This window comes from Paroedura picta, chromosome 3 (assembly GCF_049243985.1).
Source record: "Paroedura picta isolate Pp20150507F chromosome 3, Ppicta_v3.0, whole genome shotgun sequence".
NCBI lineage: Eukaryota > Metazoa > Chordata > Lepidosauria > Squamata > Gekkonidae > Paroedura > Paroedura picta.
The window spans coordinates 49,972,959-49,986,271 of record NC_135371.1 but is presented as its reverse complement, the minus strand read 5'-3'; the positions used below and the strand labels follow the sequence as shown (position 1 = coordinate 49,986,271).

General features: G+C 45.6%; 1 protein-coding gene across 4 annotated transcripts in view; it reads right to left on the bottom strand.

Moving 5' to 3' along the window:
• The window catches only part of NUP210 (nucleoporin 210), a 131,742-nt gene that overhangs the window by 117,131 nt on the left and 1,298 nt on the right, over nucleotides 1-13,313 (bottom strand). For all 4 annotated transcript variants that reach the window (XM_077325606.1, XM_077325608.1, XM_077325605.1 and 1 more), the window contains exon 2: nucleotides 2,268-2,404. In XM_077325606.1, coding sequence (XP_077181721.1) covers nucleotides 2,268-2,404 — 137 coding nt within the window. The remainder of the gene's footprint in view (nucleotides 1-2,267; nucleotides 2,405-13,313) is intronic.

Below are 13,313 nucleotides of genomic sequence, written 5' to 3'. Positions count from 1 at the left end.
AATATTTGACAGCCAGCTTAGTGAAGTGGTTAAAAGTGGAGGACTAATCTCCAGAACCAGGTTTGATTCTCTCCTCCTCTAGATGCAGCCAGCTGGGTGACCTTGGGCCAGTCACAGTTCTCTTACAGCTTTCTCAACCTCACCTACTTCACAGGGTGTCTGCTGGGGGGAGATGAAGAACAGGCAATTGTAAACTGTTCTGAGATTCCTTTGGGTAGTAAAATGTAGGGTACAAAAAACATCTCTTATTATTATTACGTCATATATCCCAAGGCTTTTCTTTGAAAACTATGTCAGGGCTGTAGTCTTTAAGATTTGGCACAAATTAAGGCCTATTACTTTCAAAGCTTTACAATACATACTTTTTGAATAAGAACACATATGCTAACAAACAGATTTATATTTTTACTAGGAATAACGGCCATTTTAAAGGTGAATAAAATGGGCGTTAGGGCGGGCGGGAGAAGGCGGCGCAGCCCCCCCCCCCCGCAGCTCTCAGGAGGCAGCACGGCCCCGCAGAGGACTTACCGCATCGGCTGCCAGTCAGTCGATGTGGTGATTCCGTGGCCGGGCAAAGCAGGCTGCTTGGAGCGAGATGGACACTTGGAGGGGCCAATCAGGAACCGCGAAGCTCCTGATTGGCCCCTCCGAGTTTTTATCCCGGACGGGGCCCGCCCTAACTCCTCCCACACAGCCCTTAGTCAATAATTTAGTCCGCGCCACGCCGCAGGCGGGGTTTAAAGATTAATAGCTATAAATCAACTTCTTTCATGAACACTGCATTGTTTTTTCAATACTTATATTGCACTGATGTAGAGCCTAACAGGACATTACCACAACCCAAGTCCACTACAGGAACATACCACCTTTTCCCCTTTTAAAAGAGTCCCTTTTCCCCTTTTAAAATGCTGGGGGAAGGGGGGTCTGAATCCTGCAGGTGAACATGCCACAGAGTCTCCCTACTGTGGAGAGGAATGGGAAGGCGACTGTATGGGAATGGGAATGCGACTGTAAGCCACTTTGAGCTTCGGGTAGGGAAAAGCGGCATATAAGAACCAACTCTTCTTCTTCTTCTACACAGCTTTCAACAAAGAAGAAGAGTTGATTCATATATGCTGCTTTTCCCTACCCGAAGGAGGCTCAAAGTGGCTTACAGTCGCCTTCCCATTCCTCTCCGCACAACAGGCACCCTGTGAGGTGGGTGAGGCTGAGAGAGCCCTGATATTTCTGCTCGGTCAGAACAGCTTTATCAGTGCCGTGGCGAACCCAAGGTCACAAAGCTGGCTGCATGTGGGGGAGCGCAGAATAGAACCTGGCATGCCAGATTAGAAGTCCGCACTCCTAACCACTGCACCAAACTGGCTACACCAAACAAAACATGCAGCCTTTAGGGGTTACAAAAACCATGTGGGAAGACACGGGAGCTCCTCATTCCTCCAGGAAAATCAAATCAGTAAGAAGTTTTTAGAATTTTTAAAATACTGTAGTGTAATGAAATGGTTAAGAAAACTGCTTTTGTAAAGTGACTGTGCACTATACACCTGTGGATGGTATGTACTGTCTATTGGTGTAAGTATGATCCTTCTGTGTAATTTCTGCTTCATTTAATATGTCATCTTAACACATGCCTTGTTTCAGCTCTGTTTTCAGATTTCTGCAATCCAGCCCCTACACTCCAGTGTTCGTTGGCCCATCCTGTTCACTATATTGACATATGAAGTCAATATAAAAAATAAAGTAAAATAAAAGGGACTGGGGCACACAGAGTTGCATTCTAGAACAGCTCAAGCATATCACTGTAGATCACTGAGACATAGACCTGGTTCAAGCATCTGTACAAACTGGGAATGGATTGAGAAACCTACTCTGGCTTCCACAGTCTAATTCACATTTTCTGAGAAACAGAATGGACCCCCCATGAAACTGATCTGCGGGGTATCTTGCAACAACAAGCCTGCCACATTTCTACCTATCAAATGACAGAAAAGCTGAGATGGGTACAGACATCTGTGCTCAAATCACCCCAAATCAATCAGTCGTTGATAAAAACAGCACATTCTAGTAGAAATAAGGAGGATGCATAAATGAACTCTGCACCAATGTTAGGTCTAATTCATTGTTTTGAGTTTTTTACACATATAGAAACACACACAGAGACAGAGTATATTCATTAAGGAACTCACAGAGAAGAGAGCTGTGTGTATTAACACTACAGAAACATAAAACTTAATAAAAGGCTCTAGAAAGCCTAACATCATTATACTTACTAACATCTTCAGCCAAAATAATACTTGTAAGACGTGCCGGTTGCGATGACCGTGCCTGGACAATAGCCTTCTGTGAACACTGCCGACCGTCTTGTTCTACAGCTTCTATGCTGGCAACTTCTGGTCTGGTAGAAGACCTTAAAAAATGTTTTTTTAATTCAACCTTGTATAGATGAAATACCATACCTTTATACCATACCATACCTAAATTCAAAGTTTAAGGTATCTTGTAGAAGTCTCTTAACTTGAAACAGCTCTGCCAGACAGTATTGTATATCAAGGACAAGTAAAAAAGTATTCCTCCCCCACCCCACTTCATGACAAGTCACCTGCTCATTCTTCAAGGGTAGCTCTGAGAATTCCGTTGTGAAACCATACCCCATTCACCCTACAGCCCTAATCTTGCCCCTTCAGACTTCTTTTTGTTTCCAAAACTCAAAGGATATTTAAAAGAAACATGATCTGAGTTCTTCAAGAATGCCAAGACCGCCATTTAGATTTGGTGTAAATCAAAGAGTACAGAATTCTTCAGGGAAGAGTTAGATATGGAAACACGACCATCAGAAGTATATAAACCTAGATGAAGGATAATAATACTTTTTGACTTACCCTCCTACACAAATGTTTTGTCAATTTCACCCTTAATTTGTACTTCTTGGTTTCTCCCCAAAATGTGATTCAAGGCAGCTTACATCCCCCCCGCAAAAAAAACCCCAAAATGTCGACAACATGATAAACAGTACCCTAGCAGTGGTTCCCAACCTTTTATCACTGGGGACCGGTCAACGCTTGAAAATTTTACTGAGGCAAAAGACTACCCCCCCCCCAAGCCTCAGTAAAATTGTCAAGCGTTGAGTGGTCCCAGGTGATAAAAAGGTTGGGGACCACTGCCCTAGAGAGAAAGAGAAATTGACGCTCTCCCAATTGCATGGATTTCGTTTTTGGAGATTCAGTATTTTTTTATAAAATGCTAATTAATCCAATGTGCAGACCACTCTCCTTAGACACTGGATTTCTAATTAAAGAAAGTTCCACAGAGAAAAAGATGGAAATTAGTTACTAAAATGTAGACTTAGCAAATAAGAAGAAAAAGAAGAATGATACTCAAGAAGTTAAATTCACAATCGTCTGGGAGGAAATTTCAGAGGCTATTTTCTATCTTATTAGGTTTATTCTAAAAAGAATAGAGAAAATGTGAGTTGAGTGGTTAAAACAGTCTTTCTCAACTTTTTTACCATTGAGAAACCCCGGAAACATTCTTCAGGCTTTGAGAAACCCCAGAAGTGGCATGATCGTACAGAATATGGTTGGGAAGTATAGTTATATACATGCCCACACAGGGCCCCTCCCCACCCCCTCCAGACCCATCACTAGTCATTTGAGGGAGCAGGTCAACACGATCATATATGGTCATTATCACCCAATAAATGTTTTTAAATATATTAAAATTCATTAACTCCCACATTAATTCTCCCACCCGACTGGGGCCATCAAGAAACTCCAGGGTAACCCCAGAAACCCTGGTTTAGAAGATCTCACAAGATAAGAGGAGAAACATTAAACAATAGTCCTTGAAAGTTACAAGTGTACATGCAACTGACCAAAGACAAAATTAAATTACAGGATACTCACTTGAAACAAAATATTTTTAAGATATGGTCATTAGCTGGGAAAAATATTGTCAACCTTTTAGTAGATAAAGAGGAGAAATTAAGTAGGGTTTCTTTCTCAATTAGCAGAAGAATTTTGGCAATTCTTTGAAGATAGAACAGAAAGACGTAACAGGGATTTTTACATTCTATAATGGGGAAAGCTCTACTGACTTTATGTGATGCTTGACTTCTGGGGAACAAAAGATACCGGACTAGACAGGCCTTGGGCCTAGTCAGCAAGACTTTTCTTACATTCTCAGGGACTTTTTAAAAATTGACATAAAAGAGGGTGAGTACAGTGAGCTGAATGCACTTAGGCCTTCTCTACATACCCAGCTTACTTTTGATTATCATTAAATTGGAGTCGGTATGGCTTGAATTCAAATCTTGCAATTGCATACTACATTTTACCCCCCTGACTTTCTCTTGGGAATTGTGGCACATATGTTCTGCATACCAATGAGACTGAATTTTTTGTGTGTACGCTGTGCAGCTGATACCTCCTTGTTGGTCAGTTTTGAGCTTGGCATGTTTTAAAAATATAAAGTAGGAATTCTTTGTGTTGCATTTAATTTCTGGTAGCCACTTTAGTAGAACATTAATGGTTCTCCCCCTTCATCTTTCTTTCTGAATTTGGACCTCTGGTCAAAAAAATAACTGACAGGGAAGGTTTTTAAGGTTGTGAGTGTCAGACAGTGCTGTTTAAATTTAAAGAAGATACGTGCCCTCCATGTTCAACTGGGAAGTGCCTCTTGCTTCAAGCAAGGAGGACTGGAAGTTAGAAACAATCCTCCTATCCTTGGGGCACAGTGAGCAAGTGAGAGTGGGAGACAGAGTGCAGGGGCCAGGATGAAAAGGATAGGACGACCCCATCCTCCTCTCCTGCAGCCAATCCTGTGTGAAATCATGGAGAGAGTGCTCCCTTCCTTGCTGGGAGACTGGGGCACTCAGTCTGCTCAGCAGGAGACCTCTCAGATGAAAAATGGCAATAAACAAGCATTTGACACATTTACATGTTTTTATACGAGTAAGGCTTCCACAAATTCAGATACTGTTGGTTTCTTGTGGGGTAGATAAGGACACCCAAAACAGATTTTTCAGCACTTTGCCAACTTCAGTGAGTGAAAGCATGCCAATTAAATGGAAAGAAAGCTGATTTTAAGGGTGTTTTATAGATATATGCAGCATTTTGCATTGTTTAATTACCCAGACTCCCTACCATTTCTTTACTCATGTGCCAGCTCAATTTGTACTTCTGAGCAAAAGAAGAGATAAAAACATAGATTAGAAAGGCCAAAACAGAGACTTGTGCAACTTCCCCCAAATTCTCTCTCACTCACACATCCTGCCTATACTGCAGAAAACAAACCTAATGCTGAAAACAAAACTGCTATTTGAGAAGGCACTTCAAACACTGAACTGCAAAGTATGACAATTTGCTTAATTTGAGAAGATGCAGGGCCAACGGGCATAAAACAAATTGCTGATATTTTGAGAGTCACCAATGGCCGATGATATAAATGAGCTCTTTCTGGCCAAACAAAGTACCAAAATAAATAAAAAGCCAAATACAAAAATAGGCCCCTCCAGTGTGTTTATGAATGCCTTTGTACAATTCTTCTACAGTCTTTTGGGACACATTCACTCTTTGTGCTGACTGTATTTTATTCTGATGGTCTGTAAGCATCTCCAGGTTGATGAAAGCTCACTGCATTCTATACTGAAATGCACAAACAACAAAATATAAATGCTTCCTGACCTAGTTCAAAGCCTATATAAACCAACTGCTAAATTTTGGATATAAGTTTAATGCAATGGTTATTGGCAGCAACAGCAGAAACAATGGTTCAAGTCAAGAGTATCTCTTTGATTGTGATGCCAGTTTGGTGTAGTGGTCAGGAGTGGGGACTTCTAATCTGGCGAGCCAGGTTCGGTTCTGCACTCCCCCACATGCAGCCAGCTGGGTGACCTTGGGCTCGCCACAGCACTGATAAAGCTGTTCTGACCGAGCAGTGATATCAGGGCTCTCTCAGCCTCACCCACCCCACAGGGTGTCTGTTGTGGGGAGAGGAATGGGAAGGCGACTGTAAGCCACTTTGAGCCTCCTTTGGGTAGAGAAAAGCGGCATATAAGAACCAACTCGTCTTCTTCTTCCTTCCTCCTTCTTCTTCTAAATTACCAAATCACTGTTTCTTTTTTAGTGCATAACCAACAGAACAGTGCACATTGTCTGTTATTCAAGGTGCTAGATTAGATCTCCTTTGCAATAGGAGCAGCATGTGTACACGGGTGAGGAAGTGGGTTTGCACTGCTGCCCATTCTCATCCATCAGATATCACCTTTGATCAGTGCACTGAATGTAATATTTAACTAGGGTCTATGTGACTGTAGTGACTGAAGTTCAATATTACAGGCCAAACTCACACACTCATCGGAAACAGAGAGGCTGTATGTCAGATTCAAACAGGAAATGTGCACTATGAAGCGGGAACAGGAAGATGCAATGTAGTTTCAACTACGTGAATATTCTACATACATTAAGGTATGCATGAATAGCATATCAGTTTTTCGCTTATATATACTAGACTAGATGCAATCACATTGGAAATTCTCTTATTAACTTTATCCAGTCTATTGCCAGACACCAACTTACATTAAAATTATAACAAGAAAAATTAATGAAGTAAACTGTGGCTGGCTTAATCATTCTTGATGAAGCCATAACCAACATGCTTCACTAAAAAAGCTTCTTCCTGTTCTTCCCTGCATGAAGAAAAAAAAGACACATTTGATGTAACTCTGCTTCCTGGGCTTTTTCTGCATAGTTCCCTCCCCCCACCCCCAAGACTTTTAGGAAATCCTACCAAACAAGCATAAGCAAATACCAATGAAATAGTAACAAAACCAACACACAGCACGATTGATAGCTTTAGTTTACTGATACATTATATATAATTATTTTATGTATTTATTTTAATTATATTTATTTACTGCCCTCCCTTGCAGCCTATAATTTTCACGATTTTATCAGGATACAATGCTTTAATTTCTTTTTAACCATTATACATTGCAATCCTAAACAGAGTCACATCCTTTTAAGTCCATTGATGTAATTTGACTTGGAAGAGCATATACTCTGTATAAGACTGTATGATTTAAAAGGTTATTTGCATGTATGCTAAGGAGTGACTCTATTGAGGCATGTTGGCAGATTATAGGTAGAGGTGGAAGTACTGAAGCACAGGCTGCGTAACAGCCATAAGGCTGTCATTATCAACTGTTATGTGGCCTGGGCTCTCTTTCAATACCCCCTCCCCCATCTTTGCTGGCTGGGAGGAGCATTTAAGGGATCTGATCAACCACAAGGCTGTCAGAATCAGTTGTTTTGTAGCCCATTGTCATGCCCATGCTGCTGGCAATGCCGCCGCCAGGAGTGGCTGAGAAGGCGGAAGGAGAGGCGGAGAGGATCCAAGGCTGGATTGGGACCATCCAGACCCAATCCTGGAGAAGTAGCCTGGGCCCAGACAGGCAGGCATCCCGCCCAACATGCCTGCACCCATTCCAGTTGCTCCCATCTCCATACCAGCCCAGAAAGCTCACCAGAGGACCAAAGGGGGAGGTGGCAAACTGAACTGTCAGAGCGCCGTCGAAGCACCCAGCTAACAGCATGCTTTCAGAGTAGGCAGGGCCCATGTTGAGCCACAGATGCAGCCAGTTAGAGCTTGGGCTTAGGCTGCATTTAAGGAGAGGCTGGATACAAGCCTCAAAGTGGGTGCAACCATGTGTTAATCTCCCAATTGCCTTGGGCATCAGTTCCTGCTTCAGCGAAGCTCTGACTGACTGCTTCCCAGTTTTCAAGTTCTACAATGGCTCCTGGAATTCAGCTCAGTACTTTGGACCTTGGATTTCTGACCTGGCTCCTGACCACAGCTTTGGACTCTGGATATTGTCTTGTTCCTGTCTCTCTCTCTCTCTCTCGGCTTGACCCTGGACCTGGACTCTGACTACCCCTTTGCCTCACCCTTTGTACTGTGAACTGTTAGGTTGGTTAGAAGATGCAGACCAGATGACTAAGCAAACCAACAGAGATTGGGTCTCAGCTTCCTAGCCAAGGGTTGATGGAAGGCCTCGGTACCGAGCCGCCACCAGCCACTCCTGCCTATCCCCCGACTGCAGCGAGAAGCTCACCAGGCCGCGAACGAAGCTTCACTTGCAGCCCGGCTAGCTTCTCGCTGTGAGGGGGGGGAAGAGGCTGGCACAGCCGCCAGTGCGGCTGCCGGATGTAAACGCGCATGCACAGCAACTCTGTGCATGCACGTTTGCATGTAGCTTTCGCGCATGCACAGCGCCCAGGCCGCCGGCTCTCCCCCACCCCCGGAGGCGGTCCTCAACCACAAAAAAGTTGAGGACCGCTGCTCTAGGGGTTGGATCAGAGTTTTACCTTTAGAAACCCCATTTCACTTGTGTTTTGAAGTCTCCCACATCATGCATTAAGCTACTCCTTAAGTATTCAGTTGACAAAAGGGAGCTGCAGACTGAGTGGGAACTCTGTAGAAATTATGAACCCATTCTGTAAATAGAAACTCCTTCCACACTTGTGCAAAGGCATCTCTGGATCCAGCTCTGAATGACATTGGAATAAGCAATCCCCTTCAGTTTAAAGAAACCCTAAACATAATAACACTGAAGTTGACAGCTGACTTCCTGTCAGATGGGCCCTCCCTGGAGGTGTGCTGCCAATAGAGAGAGAGAGCACTCTGCCAATGAGAGCCAATCAGTTCAAATTGCATGCAGACAAATCACTCCCTAATTGATTGGCCCATTCCTGGGGGTGTACTGCTAATAGGGAGGGAGCACTCTGCCAAAGAGGGCCAATCAGTTCAAACTGCATGCAAGCAGCTGACTTCCTACATCAATGATCCCCAACCTTTTTCAGGCCGGGGACTGGGGGGGAGAGGGAGAGTGGCATTCACCGGCAGAGCTGCCGCACCTGCACGTTTGTGCTCACGCCCCCCCTCCCCGCAGCATGGCTAGGCTTGAGCGATTCAGCCACTGAAGCAGCCAATTGCTCCCGGCACAGTGAGTGCCGTGCCACGGGGGTGGGGGGAGGCACGCCTCCCTCCCCCCTGCTGCGGCCTAGTACCGAGGGGTACCAGGGGTTGGGGAACACTGTCCCCAACCCTTGGTTGTCTCCCCCGCTCCCGGAAATATTTCCCCAATAGGAGATGACCCTCAGCCAGGAGTGGCCTGCCCTAGTAGTTTAGCCTGAATCATGAGGGAGCACTAAGCCAGGAAGGGCTAAAAAGGGGGGTTTAGCCTGAATCATGAGGGAGCCCTAAGCCAGGAAGGGCTAAAACCTCCAAATCCCTGCTACTTTCAAAGGTTTACTAGGTGGGAAAGGAAGCAGCCTCATAGCATGCCCCAGTGTTAGTAAGTTGCCCTGACCTCTTTCAACTCGGAAGACGTGGGGGACGGACGAGCTGCCTTCTGGAGGGGAGGGCTGTGGGAAGCCCAGAAATGGCACCCTGCTGGCCCTCAGGGACCCAGGGCAGCCAGCAAAAGCCTCTACCCTGGGAATGTTTACACATGAATAAATAATGGCCCCTGCCCTGAGAATTTTTACTCACAAGTGAGTCATGGCCTTCTGCCAGGAATGGCCCATCCTGGTAGTTTAGCCCCAATCAGAAGGGAGCTCTCAGCCAGGAAAGGCTGATAGGCGGTCAGCTCTGTTTCCAACTTTCTGCTAGTTTCAGAAGTTTGTTGGGTGGAAGAGGAGCTAGCCTCAGAGTATACCCTGCAGCTAGTAAGTTGCTCTGGCCTCTTTCAATTCAAAGGACATGGTGGGGGGAGCGCACCATCTCCTGCACACCTCCTGGAGGGGGAGGGGCTGTGGGATGCCCAGAAATGTCCCCCTGTCAGCCTTCTGGGACCCTGGGTAGCCAGGAAAAGCCTCTACCTTGGGAATGTTTGCTCATGAGTAAGTCATGAGGTTTGCAATTTGTACTCTGAGAAGGAAGGAATGCTTTGGGTGTAACTATCACAAGCAATTGCAGCAGGGAAAAGAGTGCTGATGTGGGTGGGACAGGGAAAATGTACTTCCCCTTTCCATATGGATACTACCCTGGTCTTGCTGCAATCTTTCCAACAGCATCACAACAAAGCAAATTTGAGACCAATGATATGGAAGATGGGGAAAGTATAAATGGGGCACAGAGGCACCATGAGGCCATGGGGACATGTGGAGGCACTGTTTCCCAGAAGCACATTCCCCATAGAAGAAGAGTTGGCTTTATACCCCACTTTTCACTGTCCAAAGGAGTCTGAATGGCTTATAACAGTCTTCCCTTCCTTTCTCCACAATAGACACCCTGTGAGGTAGATGAGGCTGAGAGAGCTCTAAGAGAAACTGCTCTGTGAGAATAGTTTCTAACAGGATTGTGACTAGCCCAAAATCACCCAGCATATAGAGGAGCAGGGAATCAAATACAGCTCACCACATTAGAAACTGCTGTTCTTAACCACTACACCAAGCTTCGAATGTGGTAAGCTGGATTTATTGTTTATTGTTATTAGCAATTACTGCCACACAGCATTTTTCTGTTTCCCACCTGGAGCCTGGCTTCCCTACACTTCCGTGTGATCCAAACCCAGAGAGTCCCCCTTCCCAAGTAGCCCTTTTCTCCAGGGAGACTGATCTTTGTTACCTGGAAATGACCTGCAATTCCAGCAAATTCCCAGGCCCCAACTTGAGATTGGCAACCTCTCTGGGGCACAGTGACACAGAGTCCCCCCCTCCCAAGCAAGCCCTTTCATCTCCAGGAGCCTGGAGCAGTTATTGTAGAGTTCCTCCTCCAAACCAGGCATCTTTCTCTGAGGAGCTGATCTCTATAGTCCAATTCCAGGAGATTTCTAGGCCGCAGCTGGAGGTTGGTGACTTGCTGGATCAGGAATGTTCCTCAAGACTCCAAGGGATGGGCAGGAGATTTTGCCATGTAGCCAGCCCCCAGAAAGGCCAAAATGCAGGTGTGCATCCTAGCACCCATTATTTCCATGCAACAGGCTTTGCCTCTAGTAGACATCCTTATCCATGGTTCGTCTATATATTTGTGAAGCAGCCTGGGGGGTGGAACGTGTCCAGCTGTCCAAGTTGGAATAGGGCCAATCAAAGCAAAGCTGGCTGCACTCTGATTGGTCCTGCTCCGGCAGCTCCCGCTTGCCGTCCCTAGACTATAGCCTCTTTGCTCTCAGACGTACATCAGTGCCTGGTGCCAGCAGCAGGAAAGGGGAGAGGGCCCTGGGCAAAGGGTCATGGTGGAGGGCCTGCTAATGAGGGCCTCTTGGCCTGCTAGGCTCGGCCTGCTCACGAGGGCCTCCCAGCCTGCTAGGAGGGCCTGCTCACGAGGGCTTCACAGTCTGCTGACTGCCTGCTAAGGAACTCTGTCCTGGGCCTGCTTATGAGCTGCCCAGCCCCCGCTCGCCCCACTTGATCCAGCTGCCCACTGCCGCCCAAAGCCACCTTAAGCTGCCTGGCTGGGGGCCAAGGGAGGGGGCCCTTTCAAGGTCTTAGGAACTGGCTTTGAAGCTAGTAGACATATAAACATGACTAACAAATAACTTCATAGAAGTTATTTTTCACCAGCCTGTGACTGTAAGGAATGGCCAATTACACTACTTGTTACATATGTCCACAAACTTATTAACTAGCAAAATATTTTAATACCCTCCCCACCAATAACATACAAGTGAGTCACTGTGGCTTATGGGCTATTGATACCCAGTCCTCTTGCACATACTAGATTATGATATAATGGTCACATATATGCCCTCTAATAATTCCTGCATATTTGACAAATGCTGTTAACTACTGACATTCTAAACAGCATTACATTTCCAAATGGTAATTAAAATTACAAGTTTTAATTACACTCCAGAGCAATCTACATGCTATCAAAGCTTCCCACCCAGCCACATTACTGCTGGAATCAAATATATTTGCAAGTGTCCTTCAGTGCTCAGAGTCTGAGGATTTGTATACAGAATCTGGAGTTTAGGATTGCCTTTGACCTGCTTGCACTGTGGTTGGGGATGCTCTGTCTCTGGAAATTACAGGAGAGCCTAGGATTTAGTGTCAGCCACACTCTGCGTATAGAAAGTCCCAGATTCAATCCCTGTTATCTTCTGCTAAACACATAAAATCTGTCTGCCTGGTCCCCTAGAGTAGCAATCCCCAACCTGTGGGTCGCAGACCACATGTGGTCCTTCGACTAATTGGAGGTGGGCCCCGAAGGACGCCTTCTCCTCCCCCCCCCCGGCCCTTTACTTTATCTCCCACAGCCCTTTACAACACACTTCATTGTTGTGGCCTTTCTGTATCTTATTTTGAAGGGATGTTTAAACATTACCATAGCTATCAGAGAGCGCTAGGGCAGTGGTTGAGAGTAGAAGAGTAAACTACCCCCCCACCGGGCCTCAGTAAAAGGTGTTGAGTGGTCCCCGGCGTTGAGTGGTCCCTGATGATAAAAAGGTTGGGGACCACTGCCCTAGAGCAGTGGTCCCCAACCTTTTTATCACTGGGGACAGTCAACGCTTGGCAAACCCGGTTATTGAGGCCTGGTGGGGGGTAGTCTTTTGCCGAGAGACGTCGCTGTCGCCTGAACCCCAGGCTCCACTTGCTTTCCTGCCGGTGCCCGTGACTTCCCGCCACCCTGCTGGGGGGCGCTGCCAGCAGCACCTGTGCAGTGCCACGCTGAGGGGGAGCCCCAGCCATGTTGGCCAAGCCAGCAGCAGAGTGGCAAGGCAGCCCCCGAGGCAGCAGCCGGGGAGGAGGAGCCCTGGCCCGGTACTGGCTGATCCACGGACCAGTTCTGGTCCCTGGACCAGGGGTTGGGGACCACTGCCCTAGAGAACTACTGCTAATCAGAATAGACCACATTTGGCTAGGGGAACTCATGATCCAAGCATGATCTGGACTTGGTATAAAGTAGCTTTCCATACAGGAAGTAGGTTCCTGTGATCTGAATGTAACTTTTGAATACATGTGTTCAGAAATGTACTGTTCAGCTTTATCTTGAGCATACCTCTGCTAAGTTATATCCAACGAAACCAATAAAATAATCATATTTAGGTTAAAGATGACAGAAAACCAATGCTAATATCAACTGCATGAAATCAAATATTCAAAAATGACATCACATATTCTATTACTGACAGGCTTCAAGGATGACTGATAATATTTGAATATTATTGGTATGAGTATGAGTAGATTCATTTAAAAAATTAAGCATGTTTAATAATTAATTACTAAATCCGCATCTATCTTATGTATAATAGGAGGCAAGACGCAAATATATTCTTAGTTAAAGTTGGTTCTGTATTTTTCAAGCTTTTTAAACAC